Raw genomic sequence first — 24,483 nt, forward strand, 5'->3', positions numbered from 1 at the left:
GCAAGCTGCCTACTGTAGCCTGCCAGAACTTTGCGTGCTTCCTGGAAGGCAACAAGCAAATGGAGTTTCTGCACATCAGTTTCTTCTTATTGCAGTGATCTGAAGTGAGGAAGTCTATATGAAAATCAATTTCTGACTTTACAGTCTTCCTCTATTATATTAATTTTGGGGGGACTGTTTAGGGTCAGAGGAAGAAGAATTAGCTGATCTAATTCTGCCTGGAAACCTGTTCCTTTCTTCCACTGAGGACTGCTTTTGGAGCTGATGGTGTGTCTACTGGGGACTAACATCATAGGAAGCTACTTGTGCCTGTTGCCTTTCGTCCGGTTGCTGTGGATCCTTGTGAAGAGAGTACCTCCACCCTCCCTGTAACTAATGGTGTTGCCTTCTGCTTCTAACTGAAGCACTCCTCGCTGTCCTTGCATGCTTCAGGTTTGAGCTTGCTGGGAAAGGCTTCCTGCTATTCCCAAGCTCATGTCCTGCTTCATTAATTTTTTTTTTTACATCTATACCTATGTAAGCCTACTCACTTTGCTGAGGTTTTTTTTTGACTCGTATCAGGATCACAGTAAGTGATACAATCAATTCCTACATGAGAGGTTTTCTACATGAAAGGTCTTCTACATGATGGAACTTTATGAAAATTCATTAATATTAACTGCTTAAGGTAATTAATACCTGTGCAGAGTTTCAGAAGGATACAGATCTCACTCCTTTAAATTTCTATTTTATTGAGCTAAGAAATCTCAAAAGTTTTTTTTTTCATATGAATATAAGGTTTTGATTCTGGTTATGTGAAATGGGGATTTAATACCCCAAGGTATGTATTTTGAACAAAAAAAATACAAGAAACTCAATCAAAATCAGGCAATTCAAGTTAAAATTCAGTTCTGATTTTAGGCTTGTTTAGCTTGCCTTTTTTTTTTTTTTGAGAACTAGGAGAACTGCAAAAACTCTTGAGCAGATGCTGCGATTACAGTGTCAAATAATTTTACATCTCTTTAGTGTGGACCTACCTAAGATGAGTATTTCTAGAAATACTCTCCTGTGAGGCAGCGTCCACACAAGGCTCTTTGCTCAAATTTAGCACAAAAAGGTTTAGCTAGTTAGAATTTTCTCAAAAATTCAAGTTTACAGGCAATGTGTCTTTAGAAAGGATCTGAATTTTTAAACCTTTTAATTTCCTAATTTTCAGATGTAAAACTTTTAAGATGTGCTTGCAAGCTGTAAAATTGCACAGAATGGACCATATTGTTATTAAGTATTATGGTTACAAGTAAAACACTCAAAACTTGGACTGTGCCAGGAATAAGGTTGCTAGCAAAATATTTGTTCCTTTGTATGTACACATGAAAACAATCTTTAATAATAAATGATGCCTAGAATATGAATTTCTGCGTATGCAGAAATAAGGTGTACGTGCATGATGCCCACATATGCCCTGTCCCCTGAATTGGATAGTATAGATTAGCACCTACTTATTAGTTTTTTCGCTGTGTCCCATGCCTCACCTACGACTGCCTGGGGAAACCCAGCTCCAAAGGCCGAAGCACAAATACTCGCGTTGGCCGCTTTGCAACACCATCACTCCGCGAGTGCTTCACGGGCCTTAATTACCACCCAGGAGGCCTCTGAGAGTGGCAGAGGGATTTTACCTCCCGCTAGCCACCTGCAAAATGGTGGCATGTGGGGAGAACGCTGAAAAGCATGCATCACATTTGGTTGCTTAATCTGACTCCTGAATTGTCACGGTGGCTGGTATCCTTTGCGAAGCAATGTCCTATGCCTCCTGTGCAGGCGATACGCAGGTTACATCCGTAGGCCCCAGAGCGGGCTCTTGCTGCCATTCCTCACTTTTTTAATGATTCCAAAAAAAAAAAAAAAAAAGTGCTGTGTTACACTGCCTAAACCTGGGAAACATTGTGAAAAGTTACAAGCAGCCTAGCAAGAAAGAAGTGGGCGAACAGGGCTGACCAACGCAGCATTTTGGTATCTTTTAACTCCATCCCAGCCAACCGCCATTTTCCTCCCTGGGAGGCACCGCTGCTGGGTGAGAGCACAGGCTGGGCTCCAGCTGTCCGCGTCCCCTCCGCGGAGCCGGCCGCGCTCGGGAACAAGCCCCGTCGTCCCCTGGGCGCCGTGCGGACGGCCACACCTCGGAGCCGCTCTCCCGTAGCGAGCGCCGCGGCGTCCCGGCCTGCATCGCTGTCCGAGGCGGGACTAGAACTCGCGGCCCGCCGCCTCCCGGCTCCGCGCGCTACCCCTGCGGCCACCGGGGCACAAGCCAGGCGCCCCGCGCGCGCGCCCGCGCGGGCCGGGGAGGGGAGGGGAGGCGGAGCGGCGCGCGTGCGCGCGCAGCTGGCGGCCGGCCGCGCGCACTCTCCCAGGCTTCCCAGGGAATCCAGCGGCAGCAGGAAGAGGCGCTTCCCCGCGCACGCGCAGCTGGCCGGGCGGGCGCGCGCTGAGCTCGGCGGCGGGAGGGAGGGGGGAGGGGAGGGAAGCTGCTGAGGTAAAGTTAGGGGGAGAGAGAGACTCCGTCAGCGAAGCGAGAGCCGGGGAAGCTCGGCGGCCGCCATTACTGAGCCGAGAGCGCCGGGGAGGGAACGGAGAGGTGGGACGGGGCTGCGGCGGCCGGGAGCGCTCGGGAGCTGCGGGCCGGAGAGCGGAGAGAGCCCCGCGGGGAGGAAAAGCCGCCGGGGGCGCCGGCGTGGAGAGAGCGTCCCGGGAATGCTGCCGCTCCCGCCGCCGCCGAGGAGCCGGATCCCGACGGCGCGAGGTGAGGGGAAGGAATCCGGTCCCGTGGGACCTCGCCCGGCCCGGCGGCCCGGAGCGGGGCGGCCGGCCCGGCAGGCGGAAGGGGAGCGGGGGGAGGAGGTGGCTGTAGCCCGGCGAGCTGGTGCGGCGGCCGCTGGCTGTAACCAGTTCAAAGGGCTGGGGCTGGCGTGGGGAGAGGGGAGCCGGCCCCCCCTCCTCACTCCCCGCTCGGCCCCCTCGGCACCCCCACGCGAGGGAGGGGAGGCAGGAAGGGCAGGGAGCGGAGTGCCTGGTCCCAGACAGGTGATGAAGGCCTGAGCAATGGGAGGGTCTGAGCCTGCTGTACGAGGCTGCCAGCTGGTCACGGCTCTCCAGGGAGGGAGGAAGGCAGGAAGGGGAGCTTCCCTGCTCCTCTCTTCTTCCTTCCTCATTCCCTTCTTCCCCCTACTCCTTTAGCTTCCTCCCTGCTTCCATTCCCACTGTCTTTTTTCCCCCTTCTTTTCTGTTCTCCTTTCTCTGTACTTTTCCTCCTTATCGCCCCCTTCTACTCATTTTCGTCTTCTCTGTTCTTTTCCTTCTCTACTAAATTTGAACAGTTGTCAATTCCTCTCCTCCTTCCTTTCACCTTCAAATATTGCTCGATATTAAATTTCAGAAAACTTCACTCTCCTAATGACGTGTGTGCATTTCTGTTTTTCCACCAGGTGGATTTTAAGGCTTTGAAATAGGGTGGCCAGTTGCAGTGTTGCAGCTTTCAAGCATTTTGAATCCCTTCAACCAGCATAACCTTTAGACTCTCTCCACCCAAGGAAAGCAACAGAGATATACAGATATAATGCCATGGTCTTGTAAATATAGGACATAGGGAGTATAAAACACTGTTTTAATTAAAAATAGAAGAAAGACCATTTACTTGAAAGGAAGACATACTTGTCACCATCCCCCCCAGAATCCACCCCACCCTTCCACTGTACCCCCCTTTTGCCCTCTCCTGTATCGCTTTTGATATCAGCATGGAATATTTCCTTAATAAGTAGGAGGGAAGCATTTTTAATCTAGACCAAAATAGGCCTGTGGGGGTATGTGTGTATTCTTTAGTTTAGTGTCATGCAGATAACTGGAGGATTTTTTTTTCTCTTAATGAAGATCCTTGACAGAAATTTAAAAACTACACTGCAGAGTAAAAACAGTAAAGAGAGAACAGCATTTGCTGGTTAATTGGACGTCCATTTTAAACCTGTGCATTGAAGCCAGTTGCAGCACTGATACTTGTATACTTATTTCATAAATGAATGAGGAATTAATAGGTAGCTTTTTTCTGTTATGCTGTCTTACCTTCCTAAGGTTCTTTAGTATGACAGCTGTTTTCAGCAGTGACATCAGTGACCAGAGTTAAGTGCTTTCTCAAAAAATCCATACATATTTAAAATTTATAGTACATATCTAAAACAAGCATATTACAAATATTCATCCAGGTGCATTTTTATAAGGGTTTATTTTCCTTTGTGCTTCTTCAAAAATTATTTTTAAGAAGTGCTAAAATTCTTAAAATTCTATTTATAGTACTCTACTGATAAGCTCAGTGCTACTAGAGCTTAGGAAGTATGATGTAAATATGGTAGTTTTTTAAAAGAGTATAGTACTTAAAGTATCAGAAATTGTTTAAGCATTTGTTACATTATCACTAGCTTGTTTTAATATAACAAGTTGCTTTTAAGCTTGGAACACACTGAGCTTAAATAGTGTGCTTTTTTTTTTTAAAGTATCCCTATATAAAGCAGCTGCCAAGGTTGTAAAAATGTAAATAATTGCAAGCAAATGCCTACTGCTGCCTGGTATTGGACTTTATTTTAGCTAAGGTGTTACATGTGTAACATAATCCAATTAAATACTTTAGGCTCAGACTAAATTGTTTTAAAATGCTATATTTAGCACTAACAGAATCAAATGCTGCACATGTTTTTGAGGTTGAAGGTAAAATGTGCTTTCCTAAAGCCGTAGGTGTTTTTCCGTGTGCAAACTTTGCAGGAAAGAAAAGCACCGATCATAGTAATAGATTGTTCCATATAAGTTTCCCCTCTGGGACTTGTTACTTGAGTAGATGGTGCAGAAATAATTGCATTCTGTTTAATAAAGATATTAAAAGGATGCTGATGGTATCTTAAGACTTCCAAAAGTACTTTCTTAACAGAAGATAAATGCCGTGTACTGGCATCCTTCAGTATTTTGCATAAAACTTCAAAACACTCCACATCACTACTTTTAGGCGACTAATACGTGGTGTGTTCTTCACAGTGCACATACAAGGCATCCTTCAGGGCTGATGCTCTCTGACCTTCACTGAAAGAGGGGAGGTTTGTGAAGCGTTAAGTTCTGCTGGCATAGTTAGGCCGGTGAGCAAACTGAAAGGAGTCACGTTTATGGATGTGAGGTACCTACAAGAGTAGAGCCCTTGATGCGCTCTTGCTACCCGAAAGAATACTTTTCACCGTGCCGGCGTCGCTCGGGCAGGGCTCCCCGCTCCTCGGGCAGGGCTCCCCGCTCCTCGGGCAGGGCTCCCCGCTCCTCGGGCAGGGCTCCCCGCTCCTCGGGCAGGGCTCCCCGCTCTGGCGGGAGCGCCTTGCCCCGCGCTCGGCGCGTCGCCGCTAGGGGGCTCTGTCGGCATGCCCGTCCCGGGGCAGCCGGGCCGGCCGTGCCCTCCTGCGGGCTGGCTCCGGCTCTGTCCATCTTAACGGTGTTTGAAGGAAACGGCGCAGTGTTTGACCTAAGCTGCCCGTTGTTTTTCAAGTATGCCACTGTACTCATAACTATAAGAGAAAGTTTAGTTTCAGGTAGTCCCAGTAGCACTGGGAATTCTGTATTAGGACTGTCAAGTTGTTTTTTTTTCCTCTCTGTGTTATTTCTAACTTAATGGGCACACAATACTCTTAATAGTTTTGTTTTGTTTTGTTCCCCCACCCCCCCCCACCCCGAGAATTTTTAGCCTAAAGGTCAGGGTAAGTGAGCTGGAATAGTCTAGGGTTTTTCCATCAGTTTTAAAAAGTACTTTAAGGGTATTACATTTACATTATTGTTTGAACCCTCTCATCACTTCCTTATATTTGAGGATTTTAATGATATATTTAAAGAAAGATGTGTCCAAAATTCCTCGCAGGAAAATCTGAAGCAATTGTAGTGAAGTTATTTTGAATTTGAGTATTAACTGTGCTTTTCTAGTCACTAACACCTATTGGAAGCTGATTTAATTAATCTGTGGCTAGTTCTGCACATTACATTTTGTGGTAAATTAGAGTTGCTTCTTCACCTTTGGGTTACAATTCCCACCCGTTTTTGCAGTTCTGCATCAGTTGACATACAAGCATAACAGAAGAACATTTGCATTTAAAAAGGTAAAACCAATACCTGCATGCACAAGTTTGGAAATGTGTATATTGTTGCATCTTGGCATTAATTTATTTAAGCTGGCTACTTATTATGTAGAATATTATTGCTGCTTACATATGGCTTTTCACTTGCTCATTTCATAATTTAAAAAATAAGTGGATAACCAGTGTTCTGATTTTACGCCAGTAAAAATTACACATATGGCTTGTACAAGGTCAAACAAGAAACTACTGTTTGAATTAAGTCTCAAAACTTAAGGTATCAGGTCCTGGATTCTATACTGCAATTCCTCACCAAGCAAAATAACATGAAATGATCCAGATAGGTGGATCAGTGAAATTTGTTCAAGTTGTTGCTGCCAGGATGTAAATTTCTGTTTTTGCAGGAAATGCATTTTTTTCCCTTTTTCTGCCCTTACCTTGATCCCTCCTTCCTCATCTCCTTCTTTTTCTTTCTTCTATTTTTATCAGTTCTTTCTTGGATCCCCTTTGTAAAATTTCTCCATTAGTTCTTTTGTGTTTTTCCTGAATAACTTTGTAAATAAGCCTGATCCGGTAGTGTTGCAATAAGAAGCTTCTCTGAGCAGTATGCATGTCTTTAGTAGGAGCTATACCCGTGTGAAAAGAATTAAGAATTTATTTTTCCTGTGAACTTGTACTATTTCCTTTGCTGTTAAAATACAGGCTTTGAACCTATATTGAATACTCTCAGATATTCAGAAATCTGTAGATAAGTAACTCAAGAGGCCTAAGTTCAGACTAGTGCAATGCTGCTAATTTGAACCTTTGCAGTTTAGCTGTTTATTGTACCTTGATCTAATTTGTGTAGGTTGTTTTATTTGTTTGTTTGTTTTTTGTGAACAGCAACAATGATAATAGATGCCCCCTGGAATGCTAGAATCCAGCTAAAGAATGATGTTTTGTTTTGAATTTAGAAATGAAGCTTAGGCCTTGATTTAATTTTGGGTAATACACTGGAGGTCTTCAGAGTATTAATAGAGGAAATTGGTAAACTTAGTAAGAACTAAGAGCTTTGAACTTCTGTTTTTAAACACAGTTTTGCATTGATTTGTAATATGAAGTTGGGCAGTCAGGTTTTTCTCTTTTTTAATTAATTGATTACTTTGCTTTTGTATGCAAAGAATTATCTAGACTACATAACTCCTTTAGGGATGTTAGTTGGCCATCATGCTAACTGAATTTGAAATGAACAGTGGTTGGGGTAATCCATTCTCATCCTTCATTTACCTAGCATGACTAATCACCATACCACTTAAACTGTATTCTTTTTCAGTCAGAGTATCACTATTGAAGACATTTCAAGGCATTGTCCTTTACTATCTTGTTATTGCCTGACTGAGCGTATTGCCTGATAAGCAATCTGAATCTTTTTCTCCTAGTGTTGGCTGGTACTTGTGGAATTTTACCAGGGAGCATTGTATTTACCCTTATTTCCAAATAAGTTTTCAAGCACGGTTACTTAATTAAGATTACCAGCACTTCTAAAGGCAAGAATATTGGCATGTTAGTAAAGAGGACAGGACACATTAAGTGGCTTGGACCTCAACAGGCTTTGGTGAATTGAAATTGTTGATAAGTTGACATTGGTGTACTCCATATCTGGTTTAGTTTCTAAAAAGGATTTTGATTTGAAAAGAAGATTTCTTATGCTTGTTTGAGTGAAAAAGATACCCCTTGGTAAATATTGAATGAGAAGTAACAACATTACCTCAAGCTACATCAACATTAGATTTTTTTACTGGTTCTTGAAGTTAAAATGGTTGAATTGTTATTCTGGTATGTTTTGGGTAGCGCTGTGATTACTCGTTTGCTGATAGGTCTTGGAATTCAGATACCATACTAAATATTTTCCAATGCCAAGTTTTGGTTCTCAAAAAGTGTGAAGTGAGGGATGACTCGGTATAAAAAGTTACTGTCAGCAGTAACCTGAATCCAGAGCTGTAACTTCCTTGGAATCATGGTCCTTGATATTTGAAAGTGCTGTGCATTCAAAAGTCGTCCTACAAACCATTTCAGTGATATCTAATGTGTTTGAATTTACTTTGTGATCTGCTGTAGAGGTCACAGTAACTTTCTGTTGGTGTATTCATATGCCCTGCAAAGCAGACTAGACTGCGATGGCCCTTGTTTTCACTAGTGCTTTTCTTTGCTTGACCACCTAATTTACAAACACTGTCAACAAGACTATGCTAATTGAAACTAACCCTGAAAAATACTGGTCCATAAACTGTTGCATCTAGACAACGTTACAGAGTGAGTAAAGGACTGTGGGAAAACACTTTTACTTTCCCTGTTGGCATTGTTTGCAGCTGCTTAAATTGTTGTGGTCATGAGCAATTCTGTAGACTCTTTCAGACAACATTTCTGCTTCAGCCATGTTAGGTCTGCAGATGGTAAACATTTTTAGGTTCAGAAAGCAATTTCGGAAGGTATTCAGAAACACTCAGTATTTATCTGCAAGTGGTTTTCTTGGCTGTGGAGCCATCTACAAGTTCCTGTGCAGCCACAATTACTAAATGATGATAGGTGATAACTATTTTAGTATTTACTAGTTGCTAGTAATAAGGCATTCCATGCTAATGTTTAGAATTCAGCTCAGAAGACTTTGGGAGACATGTATTTGAAAACAGGGCTTTCTCTGGCCTCTTAATGGTTCTAGCTGATCTTGTGGGGACCTGCCTTTGAGCTTTCTCTTGTGGCAGTGTGCATTGCAAAATGGCTGGTGTCCCCCTCCCCCAAGCCCCAGATGTATTCTGGCAGGCAGAGACACCTTTCTCTCAGTCTGTCTGCTCTTCCACATGCTCTTCTTCAGAGTCACATAGTCTGTTTCCTCACATGCAACTATCTGCTCTGCCCACCTAGCTGTGGATGTACAGGAGTGCCACAGCTAGGAGGTAAGGGGCAGGGAATGTGACTTAGCTTGTCTTCTCCTTAGCCTGTTGCCTAATGATTTTGGTGTTGTTCGGTACCACAAGTTGAGAATTGCAGTATTATTGTGGTATTGGTATATTGCCTATCACTATTGCTGAACCTTTTTTGTCCAAAAGAAAGTTTACTAAAGCTTAGACTTTTTCAGTTAGCTATACTATTCCCGAAGCAAAGTGGAATTACTAAGAATATAGTCATAAGTGACAAAAATAAGAAAAAGCTCTGCCATACGTTCTTGATGTTATGTTTAGCACATACACAGTGTGGTGCTGCATCTTGCTTAAAAATGACACCTTTCCTTAGTTAAAAGTGGCTTATATCATAGAATCACAGAATTGTTTAGGTTGGGAAAGACCTTTAAGATCAATAGGTCCAACCGTTAACCTAGCACTGCCAAGTCCACCACTAAACCATGTCTCTAAGCGCCACGTCTGCACATCTTTTAAATACCTCCAGGGATGGTGACTGATCCAGTGCAAGTGCCTCAAGTTCCTTTCCTTTTGTGCATCTTAATATATGCATCCCTGTCCTGACATTCAAAGTCTGGTTTTTGTGTGGATGCGAACTGAAGGAGTTCCATTTTTGGTTACTTTGTAGCAGCATCCCTGCCATAAAATCACCACTTACCAAGGTTATACTAATAATTTGTATCCTAGGTGAGAATTCACAATCTTCAAATATAATTATGCTTTCGATTTCTGATTTGTCACAGTCTGTGAGACCTTTTAATTTAGAAATGCTGTACTACAGGTAAAAGGGTTTTGAGGTAGACTGTACTTTTTTTCTAGTAATAAATTATATACATGTATTTAGATATACATTCATTTTATATATTTTGTACTTACTGACTATACCGACTTATCTTACAAAACTGTTTTCTAGATATTTTAGAATTCCAAATTATTCTACAAGTGATTAGTGATTTTTATATCTCACATTTTTTGTGTTATCTGAGACGCTATATTCATTTTTTTCAGAAGAGGCTTCTGCAACCTAGGTATTGTTAAAATACCAAGTTGAACTTATGAAATCACAGTCACTTAAGAAGAATTGTGCCCTCTCTGTCCCAGGTATTAATAGCTGTGCTTACAGGATTTAAACCCTCTAAGTTTAGAGGAAGACCAGCGTGAGCTCTGAGTTCTGTTTGTGGGTTTAAAATGAGGAAAACAATCCTCATGCATAGGTGAAGTGTTGTACCTTTTCTGATTGCTACTTCTGCTTTCATAATTTCGAAATTATTAACGAATCTTACTTTTTGTTTCAAGATCCCTCAGGGAAGGACTTACTGAAGGACACTGTTTAAATGTGTGACATTACTGCAGGAAGATCACAGCAGGATAATCATCTTGCTTTGCACCTTGTTTTCCTAAGGGTAAGTTTGGGCTTTAGGTCTTCAGAATCTTGTGTTTAAGGGGGGAGGTGGGTGAAAAAGTACAAAATGATACACCTTATTTTCTTTATAACTACATTTGGAAATCTGAAAGCCTGTAGAGACAAGGTCCTATGGTGTGACTGTAGGTCAGAGATTCTTCCTGCAGTGATGTCATACACTTTGTGTCTTTTGTAGTTCTTCAGAATTTTTCTATTTAGACATAGAAACGCTCTATTATTTTCAATTCGAGCACTGAAATTAGTTGGGGAAATCAAACAACCCCTCCTGAATCTGTAACAAAGACGAAGGCTGGGGGGGGGTGCCGATGAATTGGACTGTTTTCAATTTGTTATAACAGAATTAGGTTTAACAGATTAGGTATTGAAGTAAGATAATTGAACTAACTTACCATGAATTTCCAGTGTGTGTATTTTAAAACTGTACAAAACTATAAAGTACCTTTAAATTAGTGGTATATTGAAAAGAAAAATCTTCCATTTGGGGAGCAATTTAATAATGATTACATATTAAATGTGAAGCCATTACAATGTCAGGTTTTTACCAGATTTATTACTAAATTAACATAGATTTCATTCTGTGACTTTGCTTTATACAATCAATGCAGAGTAGAAACTGTATAAAAATGAAAAGAAAACCACGCTGGTTTTAAATATCTTTAGTGATTCATCTCCCACTATGGTGAAAATCTTCTATGTCAGAAATTTTGTGAGAGACTGTGTTTGTTTTCACTTTGTCAGTGTCCCATTTCACCTTGCTCTTTGTACTTACTCACTTAAAAATTATTGATTTGACAAAACATTCATTGCTGGAGGAGGAGGAACCTGTGCTACATGAGGATGTAGAGTATCTGAAAGTATTGATTATTTCCTATAAACTAGTTGCAAATTGACAGCGTCTTCCTGATTAAATGAAATAATCCTGTGGATGGAGATTTTTGTGTTCTAGTTTAGTCCATGTCAAATCTGCATTGTGCTGTGGTAAACAGAAAACATTTTATAGTGGAAGTGCTGACTAAACTTCTCACTCTAATAGTTTGAACGATGCTACTATGATAAGCTTTGCTTTACAAAGAAAACACTGGGTTTATTTGTAGTAATATAAACACTGCTTGTGAAGGATTTACTTTTGCTAAGTATTTTTATTCCCAGAGCCATTTTCTGTTAGCGCTAATTTCTGTGTTTTAAGAATATAAAAAACACAGTGGAAACAGTAAAAAGCAAAATTTAAGATACAAGTTATCTTTCTGAATGTGTCTTTGAGTAAACTGATTTAAACAAACAAAAAATTATCATTCCTAAAACACAACATAAAAGTTTCAGTTCTTGCAATATAAAAACTCTTGAGTGTAAAAATTAGACCGAGTATACTTTCCTGTTAATTTTGTAATGAAATTGATACTTTGTTATAAAAACAATGCTTTCCTTGACAATGATTTCTATAACTGAAAGCTGGTTTTATATGTGGGGGGTTTTTGTTTTATATTTTGGTCAATGAATTTCATTACAAATATTGCTACATAAATATTATGTTTCTGATCAGAATGTCAGTTTTCTATTTCTAGGTGTTAGTAAGTTGGAAACCTCTGTTGGCCAGGCATTGATTCTATACAAGATATTAAAGGTTTCAATATTTTCATCTTCTGTTGCAACTTTTAGTGATACAAATACTTCTTTTACTTCAAACTCAGATGTGTTTTAGCAGTTGTAAAGTAGCTTGACAAGTATTAAAGCAGATTTTGAGAGCTTTTTGGGTGACATATCCTACACATTTTTTTTTTAACTAAAAGAAGGTACTACAGTACGATTATCAATAATTTGTTGCTAAGAATGACAAAATACATAACAAATAAAGCTGAGATACTGAGACTAAAATTTCAGTATTGATGCTTGTTATACTTTTTCCTTCGTATAAGGGCTATTTACAGGTTTGTTTACATACATTTATGTTGTTATTTTGTACTCCACAAATGTAAAACCAGATATGTTAAGTACAGTAGTCTGTACCTTTCATTTATAGTGCCATGTGATAGCTTTCTTTTTACCAAGAAAATGAGGAAAGTATTTTTATCAAAATACTTTCACAAAATTATAGAATGGTGTAGGAGGTACCTCTGGACGACCTGTGGAGGTCGTCTTGTCCAGCCTTCCTGCTCAAGCAGGGTCACCTAGAGCAGGTTGCCCTGGACCACGTCCAGGATACTTTTGAATATCGCCAATGAGGGAGCCTTCACAACCTCTCTGGGCAACCTGTGCCAGTGCTCAGTCACCCTCACAATAGAAAAGTGTTTCCTGATGTTCATATAGCACCTTCTGTGTTTCAGTCTGTGCCCGTTGCCTCTTGTCCTGTCTCTGGACGCCACCAGAAAGAGTCTGGCTCTGCCGCCTTTGCACTTTTCCTCCAAATATTCGTACATATTCAGCCTTCTCTTCTCCAGACTAAACAGTCCCAGCTCTCCCGGCCTTTCCTTATATGAGAAATGCTTTAGTCCCTTAATCAGCTTAGTGGCCCTTTGCTGGACTCTCTCCAGTAGCTCTGTATTTCTCTTGTACTGTAGAACAGGACACAGTGCATCAGGTGTGGCCTCACCAGTGCTGCGTAGAGGGGAAGGAGCACCTACCTTGACCTGCTGGCAATGCTTTGTCTAATGCCACCTGGGATACTCTTAGCCTTGTTTGCTGCAAGTGCACATTGCTGGCTCAAGTTCAGCTTGCTGTCCACTGGGATCCCCAGGTCCTTTTCTGCAAAGATGCTTTCCAGCCAGTTGGCTCCCAGCGTATAGTGGTACTTGGGGTTATTCCTCCCTGGATGCAAGACTTGGCAGTGCACGAGGTTCCTGTCAGCCCATGTCTTCAGCCTGTCAAGGTCTCCCTGAATGGCAGCACAAGCCTCTGGTGTATAAGCCCCTCCTCCCAATTTTGTCATCAGCAAACTCGCTGAGGGTACACTCTGCCCCATCATCCAAGTCATTAAGGAGGAAGGTGAACAGTATTGGACCCAGTATGGGCCCCCGGACTATACCGCTAGTTACTGGCCCCCAACTAGATTTCATGCCACTGATCACAACCTGCTGGGCCCAGTCATGCAACCATTCAATTTTTTATGTTTTCCTCATAATGTAATTATTTCTAAACCAGTAAATATCTTTCAATTTGCAGTATGTCTGTAAGCAAAGTCTTCTGATTAATAACTGAGAGTTAGTGGTAATTGTTATACTTGACGACAGTTTCAATAAAACCACTGGAACCTTGTAATGATTTTGTGGAAGTTTGAGTATAGATATAGTAGGTTTTGTTTACAGTTATTAAAAGTTTTGTTTTTTCCTAGAGACACAAAGAGTGATACTACCTTGTAATCTTAAAATCTCAGGCATAAGCAGTTTACTTTTAGTAGTAAATAAAGTAAATATTTTTTACTACAAATAAAGTAGTTTACTTCTGCAAATAGGTAGCAGCTGAGCCACATTGCCAACTTCCTGGTTTTACAGCTTCTTATTTTGAAAGTTTCTTTACTGAAACCTAAAACCAAACCTGCAAATGCACACAAAAGTCATGTTATTCATGCAGGTAGGCATGCTATCTAGTGGAAGTATGAGCATGAATAGAAGTATGGGTATGTGAATATTGTGTTTGGTTTAGAGTTTTTGTGTTGTAATTATTGTAGTGGAAAATGCTTTCTCGTGCCTAGTGCCCATAAGTTATGAAGGAAGACGACAATTTGGGATTTTAGGTGTGGTTTGTTTTTTTTTTTTTTAGAAGTATGCTGGTCACCTATCAAAATAAGTGGTGAACTGTTATTAAACTGTGCCTAAAAACTGTTTATTTTTAAACTTATAGCATTAATATGAATTAATTATGAGTTTAAGATCTCATTTAAAGTAGTGGTAAAATTTTCATATACATAGAAAACAATTTCAGGGTGAGCAAGCAAAAGTGCTTTTTAAAATCTCTTCTCTCATTAATATTAGAAAGAAATACCTGCAATCTTTAAAATTTTTTTCCCGTCTTTGTTTTCTTTAGGAAGATGATGCTCCTCATCCTAATTATCTGAGGTTCTCTCAATGACAAGCTAAAGCAAGAACAACTGAAAGCTATTTCTGGAACCCTGGATATACAACTTAAATTTGTAGGAACCTTTTCAGAATGAAAACCACATGCAGTTACCTTGATAATTGCAAAAGGATGAGAGGAAAGTTATGATGGCAAAAAACAAAGAGCCACGTCCCCCATCTTATGCTGTTAGTGTTGTTGGACTGTCTGGAACTGAAAAGGATAAAGGTAATTGTGGAGTTGGAAAGTCGTGTTTGTGCAATAGATTCGTTCGTTCAAAAGCAGATGAATATTATCCTGAGCATACCTCTGTGCTTAGCACAATTGACTTTGGAGGAAGAGTTGTTAACAATGATCACTTTTTGTACTGGGGTGACGTAACACAAAGTGGTGAGGATGGAATTGAGTGCAGAATTCATGTAATTGAACAGACTGAGTTCATTGATGACCAGACTTTCTTGCCTCATCGAAGTACGAATTTACAACCATATATAAAACGTGCAGCTGCCTCCAAACTGCAGTCAGCAGAAAAACTAATGTACATTTGCACAGATCAGCTAGGCTTGGAGCAAGACTTTGAGCAAAAACAAATGCCTGAAGGGAAATTAAGCATAGATGGGTTTTTATTGTGCATTGACGTAAGCCAAGGATGCAATAGGAAGTTTGATGATCAACTTAAATTTGTGAATAATCTCTATATCCAGCTCTCAAAATCTAAAAAACCCATAATAATAGCAGCAACGAAATGTGATGAATGTGTGGACCATTATCTGCGAGAGGTTCAGGCCTTTGCTTCGAATAAGAAGAACCTTGTGGTAGTGGAAACATCAGCAAGATTCAACGTCAATGTTGAAACATGTTTTACTGCACTGGTACAAATGATGGACAAAACTCGTGGTAAACCTAAAATAATCCCCTATCTGGATGCCTATAAAACTCAAAGACAGTTAGTTGTTACAGCAACAGATAAGTTTGAAAAACTTGTCCAAACTGTGAGAGACTATCATGCAACTTGGAAAACCGTTAGTAATAAACTGAAAAACCACCCTGATTATGAAGAGTACATAAATTTGGAAGGAACAAAAAAGGCCAAAAATACGTTTTCAAAACACATAGAGCAGCTTAAACAGGAACATATTAGAAAAAGAAAAGAAGAATACATTAATGCATTGCCAAGAGCCCTTAATACTCTTCTGTCAAATCTTGATGAGATTGAACACTTGAGCTGGTCAGAAGCCTTGAAGTTAATGGAGAAAAGGCCTGACTTCCAGTCCTGTTTTGTAGTGCTTGAAAAAACACCCTGGGATGAAACTGACCATATAGATAAAGTGAATGACAGAAGGATTCCATTTGACCTTCTCACTACACTAGAGGCAGAAAAAGTTTATCAAAACCATGTGCAGCATCTTATATCTGAAAAAAGGAGGGTAGAAATGAAGGAGAAATTCAAAAAAACTCTTGAGAAAATCCAGTTCATTTCACCCGGACAGCCATGGGAAGAAGTTATATGTTTTGTAGTGGAGGACGAAGCATTCAAATACATCACTGATGCAGATAGTAAGGAAGTGTATGGTAGGCATCAGAGGGAGATTGTTGAAAAAGCCAAAGAAGAGTTTCAGGAAATGCTTTTTGAACATTCAGAGCTGTTTTATGACCTGGATCTTAATGCAACACCAAGCTCAGATAAAATGAGTGAAATTCATGCAGTTCTGAGTGAAGAACCTAGATACAAAGCTTTACAGAAACTTGCACCTGATAGAGAATCTCTTCTGCTTAAACACATAGGATTTGTTTATCACCCAACTAAAGAAACTTGTCTCAGTGGCCAAAATTGCATGGACATTAAAGTAGAGCAGTTACTTGCCAACAGTCTTCTGCAACTAGACCATGGCCGCTCGAATTTATACCATGATAGTGCCAACATTGATAAAGTCAATCTTTTCATTTTGGGCAAAGATGGCCTTGCACAAGAATTGGCAAATGAAATTCGGACACAATCCACTGATGATGAATATGCATTAGATGGAAAAATATATGAACTAGATCTTAGGCCAGTTGATGCAAAATCCCCATACCTGTTGACTCAGTTGTGGACCTCAACCTTCAAACCACACGGTTGTTTCTGTGTGTTTAACTCTATTGAATCACTGAATTTTATTGGGGAGTGCATTGCAAAAATAAGGGCTGAAGCATCTCAGATAAGGAGAGACAAGTATATGGCTAATCTTCCATTTACGTTAATACTGGCTAACCAGAGGGACAGTGTTAGCAAGAATCTACCTATTCTGAGACATCAGGGACAGCAATTGGCCAATAAATTACAATGTCCTTTTGTAGATGTGCCTGCTGGTACATATCCACGCAAATTTAATGAGACCCAAATAAAACAAGCTCTGAGAGGAGTACTGGAAGCAGTTAAACACAATTTTGATGTTGTAAGTCCAGTTCCCACCATTAAAGATCTGTCGGAAGCTGACTTAAGAATCGTCATGTGTGCCATGTGTGGTGATCCGTTTAGTGTGGATCTTATTCTTTCACCCTTCCTTGACTCTCACACCTGTAGTGCTGCTCAGGCTGGCCAGAATAATTCTTTGATGCTTGATAAAATAATAGGTGAAAAGAGGCGTAGAATACAGATAACTATATTATCATATCATTCTTCAATTGGTGTAAGGAAAGACGAACTTGTTCATGGATATATACTGGTCTATTCTGCAAAGCGGAAGGCATCCATGGGAATGCTTCGGGCATTTCTTTCTGAAGTTCAGGATACAATTCCTGTCCAGTTAGTGGCTGTGACTGATAGCCAGGCAGACTTCTTTGAGAATGAAGCAATCAAGGAACTCATGACGGAAGGAGAACACATAGCAACAGAGATTACTGCTAAGTTTACAGCTTTATATTCATTATCTCAATATCATCGTCAAACTGAGGTTTTCACATTGTTCTTCAGTGATGTATTAGAGAAGAAAAACATGATTGAAAGTTCTTATATGACAGACAGCACAAGGGAAACAACGCATACAAGTGAAGATGTTTTTCCAAGGTCTCCCAGAGGAAGTTCCCTTGACTATAATTATCCAGATTCAGAGGATGATACTGAAGGACCACCACCTTACAGTCCAATTGGTGATGATGTAAGGTTACTCCCAGCACCTAGTGACCGTTCAAAGTACCGTTTGGATTTGGAAGGAAATGAATATCCTATTCACAGTACACCACTCAATTGTCATGACCATGAACGCAACCATAAAGTGCCTCCTCCGATAAAACCGAAACCACTTGTTCCAAGAACAAATGTGAAAAAACTGGATCCTAACCTCCTGAAAACAATTGAGGCAGGTATTGGCAAAAACCCCAGGAAACAACCTTCTCGACTGCCTGTGGCACCACCAGAAGATATAGACCAGTCTGACAACTACGCTGAACCTATTGACACTATTTTCAAACATAAAGGCTTTGCAGATGATATCTACGCGGTTCCAGATGATAGTCAGAATCGTATTATTAAAGTTCGAAACTCAATTGTTATAAATACCCAAAGTGAGGAAGAAAATGGGTTTTCTGATAGAATATCCAAAAGTCATGGGGAAAGAAGGCCTTCAAAATACAAATATAAGTCTAAGACTCTGTTCAGCAAAGCTAAGTCTTACTATAGGAGAACTCATTCGGATGCAAGTGATGATGAGGCTTTCACCACCTCTAAAACTAAAAGAAAAGGAAGACATCGTGGAAGTGAAGAAGATCCACTTCTTTCTCCTGTTGAAACATGGAAGGGTGGCATAGATAACCCTGCTATTACATCGGATCAAGAATTGGATGATAAAAAAATGAAAAAGAAAACCCACAAAGCAAAAGAAGATAAGAAGGTAAGTCAATTGATTTAAATTTTATTTACAACTTCTCTTGCATTGTAAGAAGGGAAGAATCAAAGTATGCAGGAGTTGCACTGTATTTTGAGACAGGTGCTTTAAAATTTTGATGTAGCGTTGTTTGATTTTTGTCCAAGTTTCTACTTAACTTGCTTGGAACTAGCAAACCTGAGGGAATGAGATGGTTTGTCTACCTAATCCGCTGTTCAGTAAGTTTCAGTTCTTTTCACCTCTGTATGTACATGTGCAGTCTCCCTTCCATATGAGTAAGTGAAGGCAGAATTTGGAATTTGGTCCACAGATCCTTCTTTGTTAATCATAACATTTTTTTTTGGGGGGGGGGGGGGAAGGCTGCTTTATGAGTTCTTGGGCAGAACCGGTTCTTTCAGTTCTTGTAGTTGTGGTTGTTGGAATGAAGTTTAGGGCTGGTGAATGAAAGGGGTGGTTTCTTTTTAATTCTCAGTTGTCTACCTGGAATTCTAAAACAAGAGCACGAAAAGGAAACTTTGTATAGTGGTTTTACTGACTGCTGCATTTTTCTAGTGTGGGCAAGCAAATAATCAAGTTGAAAGCTGTGCTACCTGTACAATTCTCTATTCAAACGAAATAAAGGGAACAAAATGCCTGCCCAGTGTGGGTTTCTAAATAATAATGTGACATTCTGCTTGAAAAATATCTAAGTTTTATTTTGATCTTTATGCTTGATAGTTACTTATTTTTTGACTTACTGTTTTAGAAATTATTATATCAAGGTAGTGTTGTGGTATAGGTACTGGATGTATACTCTTTAGATTTTAATTTTAGGCTAGCAATCATTGTCTTGCATATAGTTTTTGTTTAACATTAGATCAGGAGTGTTCTTGGTCAGTTAGATATTTTCAATCTTGTCTCAAAATAAGTTGACCTTTTAAATATTGTCTTTTGTAGCATTTTAAAAACGTCCCTTTTAGCTTAAATCTGATATTTCTAAATGCTATTCAAGTACTAAGTTTTGTTCAAGTAGACCATAGTTTAATTTTACTAATGGATTAAATTCTGAATTGCACTTCCTAGTATGCAGCTGTGATTTGAATTACACAACTGATTTAAAGGGCACTACATTTTCTTAAGGCTTACTCGTAAGCACAGATAATGATGTCTTGTGGGTATAAAATCATACGGTTAAAAATACTTTGAAGTTATTCTTTTTGGGAAACTTATATGTTTTTAAAAACAATGATTTATATACTTTTGACTGAAATAATCTTGCTACATGGAAATTGAAATATAGTATTAATAATCTTCCTACTGTCTCAGCTGTGTTGAGTTGACAGAAAGTTCCTCCAAGTTGGATATTTATGTTTAAACTGTGTAGACCTAGTATAGTGGGATCTTCTCTTCATGGCATTGTGTCAGGAAACCCCCTGATATCCTTACCAAAGCTTCTACTTTTGGCTTTGGCCTGTTGAGGGGCAGCCTGAGTTGGAAGTTTCAGGCTGTTCTAAATTTTTGTAGTGGTTAAGACTCTTGAAGAGTACAAGAGTTGTTTCAAGTTTTCTTTAACGTACCTCTTGGTTTTGTTTTGGTTTGTTGTTTTTTTTTTTTTTTTTTTCTTTAATTGCAAGTTGTGGTCCAGGGCTGATACTTTCAAATTAGTCAGGGAAAACTTTTAATAGTAGAAATACAAATTATTGTAAGGATGGAGAAAGCAAATTTAACTTGATAGCTAAAATGTTTGCAAGCATTCAGAATATCTAAGAATGTTGCGTGCTTAGTGCTTTTGATAAGTACTGACTTCTATGTGTGTTGACTTGCATTATGTTGAAGTGAGAGTAGTTCCAGTTCATGTGATGAGTCATTCTAGTCTGTAATATACTCTTGGGCTTTTTTAACTGTTGATTTTTTTGGAATGGAGGTGCAGTTTTATTAGTTTTGGAACTTATTCACCATGTTTTCCTGTGTTCTTTTAGATAAGGAGCTAGCAGTCTTTAATTACAAAAACTCAAAAATGATTCAAATGGTATTTTCCTTGTTGAGTGTTATTTAGTCCATGTGAAGGACGTTAGTGCACCACTATTTACAGATTACTTGCTGGTTTTTTGAGAATTTTGACCCCTTGAATGTGAAAGGGATAAATAAAACTTTTGTACTCCTTTCTGAATATTTCTTAAAGCTCTTACTGATGCTTTTTCTAAATTGTTCAGCTATATGTAAAGGGTACATAGGATACATGTGTAACTATTCTTGCTATGATTATAGTGATTCTGAAATACAGAAATCTTATGAACAAAATGAATTTGTTTGGAAAAACTCAACGTTTGAAGTCTGAGATCCTCATTGTCTCCGTCAAAGATTACAACTTGATTTTTTTTTTTTTTAAAGTTAATTTTTTTTAAAATCAGCTTTGTAGTATGCTGTTGCTTTTTAAAGCCCAAATAGGATGTAACATTCTTGATATTCCTTTCGTCTTTGTTGGTTTGAGGAGTTAGAGATGTGGTGTTTCTGGGTGGGTTTCTTGTGTGGTATTGCAGAAAGCTCCTATGCAGAGTCATTTGTGGTTTTTGCACTTCAGTTTTCAGTTATGCAAAGCAGGTTTCATCTGGAGACAGAATTTGCCTATGCAGATTTTTACATTTAGAATTTTTTTTAAAATCATGTGGGGGGGGCGTTGGTTTGTCTTGGTTTTTTTGGGTTCGGCTTTCCCCCCCCCCCATTTATGACAATTACTTTAAAGTTAAACACAATGAATGTTTCTTAAAGTGGTATTTACTTTCCTCTTGGAGGTTCTGGAAAATGTTTTGAAGGCAGGCCTAGAATAAGAAAACATTTAAAGTTAATGTGTTTCAAGGAAGAGACATGACCTTGCTGAAGGATGCTCATTCTGTCCTGACGCTTTCAGACCCCAGTATCACACCTAACAAGATGAAATAATATAAAGGTATGGGCACCAGGAGAGATACAGGGAGGCAGGGGATGGGTGTAGAGTGATCGTAGGATTCAGGTAAAAAATTAAAGGGAAGAGGGCAAGAGCTGGACAGGTAGGAAGGAGGAAGGGAGTTTTGGCAAACAATAGAATAGGAAAAACAACAGCTCCTTTTTACAACCCTGAAATTAACAGCTGTAGTTTGACTGATCTGCTAACACATATGTACCAAACTTTTAAAAAAATCTATTGTGAACACATTATTAAGGGCAGAAGTAAATACTCAGAATTGTTCTACTTGTTGCTATTCGAAGCATAAATTAAAATGTTTTACTGTGGAAAGTATAGCAATGACAAATCTGTGGCGAGCAGGTAACATTACTTGCAAGGTCCTCTAACATTGCTTACTATCAAAGGAAATGAAACATTTTAAAAATGAGACCAGTTAAGTAAGTGTGCTTTGGTCTGAATTATTTGATCATTGTTGTTGTCTGTAACACTGTGTTTGTGTTCTCAGATCTGGTTTCTATATACTGGTAGTTGGAACTGGAAAGAACCATCCTTAAGCTCCATTTTCAATTATCACAGAAATAATTCCTCTGAAAACTTTTATCCCCTCATTCTCACTATTCTGTAAAACTCCTCCAGAACTTCTATTTCCTCTGTATTGGTGAGGAATCTTCTTGCAGTTTCCAGTTTTCACCTTTCCTTGTGGTAACCTTTCTCCTGAAATGTTTTTGCCTTTTGTGATATCTGTCACCTCCGAACAGGTGAACAGAATATGGCTGCTTCTTGACCTGAGTTTAAGAAGATTAAAAAAGGTTTTGTAATTCCCTCTGAACTTACGTTTTGGGATGAGGATGACTGAAAGTGTGTATAGTATTACAAAGAATGTCATAGCAGTACATCATATAATCTTAATGTTTGTTGATCTGTACTAGAAATTACTACCTGACACAAATGTGTGATTGCACCCAACTTTTTCTTAGCTGCAGTTATTGTCACTTTAGGAACCTCTGGCCTATTCTTGTCCTTGGTAATTTCCAGCTAATGACTTCCTACTGTATAGTACAGGTGGTTTACAGTACATGCACATTATAGTACATACGCACATGTATAGTACATACACATAGTACACGTACATTATAGTACATGCACGTTCCTACTGCATAGTACAGGTTATAGTACATGCACATTCCAGTGCATGATTTTTCCATTAGTCTATGACTTTGCCCTTTTTGTTGTTGAATATCATCCTGTTTCTGTTACTCCAGCTGTCACAGTAGTTTCCTATATGCCACCATTAAATGCCTTACTAATGTCCAGATTGGTAAAACCAACTGATCATTGTGGTTTCTTTGCCTCTAGAAAAGAATACATGTTTTCAATGGAGAAGGTTGAATCAGTCTAGCATAGTCTAAATTGTGATACATCCACCTTTATCCTATTTTATGTTATTACCATGTTTCTAAATGTTCTGGAAAATTTATTGTATGGCCTTGCATGTGCTGCTAACAAGTGGACTGTTAAACTTTTTCTGGTAGAGAAGTATATGAAGAAAAGTGGAGAGAAGGAGAAAAAAGAAAGCAGACTGGCTTCAGAGTCATAGGACTTTTTAGCCAAGTTGGTACAGAGTTGTGCGTGCACGCTGTGCTCGAAAGCTTTCAAGTGCATGTTATGTGCCAATATATGTTAAGCTAAGATGTGCTTTTTTTTCTCCCTACGGAACTTTTACAGAAAAAGTTTCTCTTATGAAAAAGCACCTAATCCTTTCTGCTGTTACTACGCAAAGTATCTCTCAGATTAAATGCATTTTCCAGAGTGAATTCTCCCCTGTATCAACATGCTTACTATGTTTGATTATTTGTTTCCTTATCCGTGTTCACAAACTTGGAGGAGCTAAGCACAGAGTACAATATTCATAGGCAACTTTGCCTCAGCTTTTTCTGCTTTGCCAAGTTAGACCTCTCCAGCTGAGATGCATGCTTGTTCATCTCCATGTCTTTTTTCAAAAATTGCAAGTGGGAACTACAAGTAGATGCTTATCTCAATTAGAATTTTTAACACTGCAATACTAAGGACTAGTATAGAACATTATTGTGTGTTGGTACACACCAGTTGCTTCAAAAGCAGCAGCCTTGCAGGCCATATAATAAATTAATTTTGTCTTTAGTTTAACTTGATGAGTTTGGAGATATGGAGCAACAGAGGGAAAATGCAGACAATTTCAGGACATGAAAGGGCAGTGAACATTCCTAGGGGATAAGGATCTTGCTGGAGGAAGCCTTCTTCCATCTCAGAGAGGAGGAACCTCTTCATGTGTGTGCAGTAACCCTAAAGCTGCAACTGTCATGCAGTTTATGCATTGATATGAGGCCCAAACCACAGTGCTCCTTGGCTTTTCATTGTTCTCACCATCTTCTTCTCATGTGTAAACAAGCTGGATAGAAATTTTTTTTAAGTCATTACCAATTATTATTGATTTATCGATTATTATTATTATTACTAAATACTTGCAAGTTGGTTTTGACACTTGTTCTTAATTTAGTAATTCCCTGTACAGCAGGAAGCCTGCCTGATCTGGAAACCTGCAGCTATTCCATATAGTTACAATTAATACCCTTATTATTTATCTTTACTATGGAATTGATGAGTATTAAAAATTTACCCATCTAATTTAGAGCTCTTATCTTTGTGAACACTTTGAGATATGTTGAGTGTCTAATTTAGGCTGTATTTTTTTCCCCCTCTTATAAAGTATAGTTGTTTTAGTTTTTATCCTCCCCAGCATATCAAGAACAGCAAATATCCTGAATAAATTTCTGCAAAGCAAAAGGCAGAGCCTCATCTTGAAATAAATTCCGCAGGCTTCTTGCCTTGTTATGGAAGAATTATTTTGTTAATACATTTGTAAAAGTAGGAATAAGATTATTGTGAGTATCTTTCATTTTTTTGTATGGAAGAAATTATTTGAAGCTTCTGAAAACAAATCCTAACTACATAGATCTTGTAAACAATATAGTAAATTAACTGACCGGTGATAATTCTTTGACATGCCATTATTAGAAGTTATTAAATCTGAAAAAGTTTCACTATTTTTGTTCTTTGACCAATAGTTAATAGTTTCATTATTCAAGGTCTGATTTTTTTTTTTTTTTTGGTGACTGGAATTTCCAGCTGTGTT

At 39.2% G+C, this 24,483-nt stretch overlaps 1 protein-coding gene across 2 annotated transcripts in view; it reads left to right on the top strand.

Moving 5' to 3' along the window:
- Positions 1-2,498: 2,498 nt before the first annotated feature.
- The window catches only part of ARHGAP5 (Rho GTPase activating protein 5), a 47,949-nt gene continuing 25,964 nt past the window's right edge, over positions 2,499-24,483 (top strand). Inside the window, exons 1-3 of one of the 2 annotated variants that reach the window (XM_072864342.1) lie at positions 2,499-2,776; positions 10,352-10,458; positions 14,496-18,394. In XM_072864342.1, coding sequence (XP_072720443.1) covers positions 14,672-18,394 — 3,723 coding nt within the window. In that variant the 5' untranslated portion in view covers positions 2,499-2,776; positions 10,352-10,458; positions 14,496-14,671. The remainder of the gene's footprint in view (positions 2,777-10,351; positions 10,459-14,495; positions 18,395-24,483) is intronic. The other variant, XM_072864343.1, reaches the window with a different exon arrangement.

The sequence above is a fragment of the Ciconia boyciana genome, chromosome 6, assembly GCF_034638445.1.
Source record: "Ciconia boyciana chromosome 6, ASM3463844v1, whole genome shotgun sequence".
In the NCBI taxonomy this organism is placed as follows: domain Eukaryota; kingdom Metazoa; phylum Chordata; class Aves; order Ciconiiformes; family Ciconiidae; genus Ciconia; species Ciconia boyciana.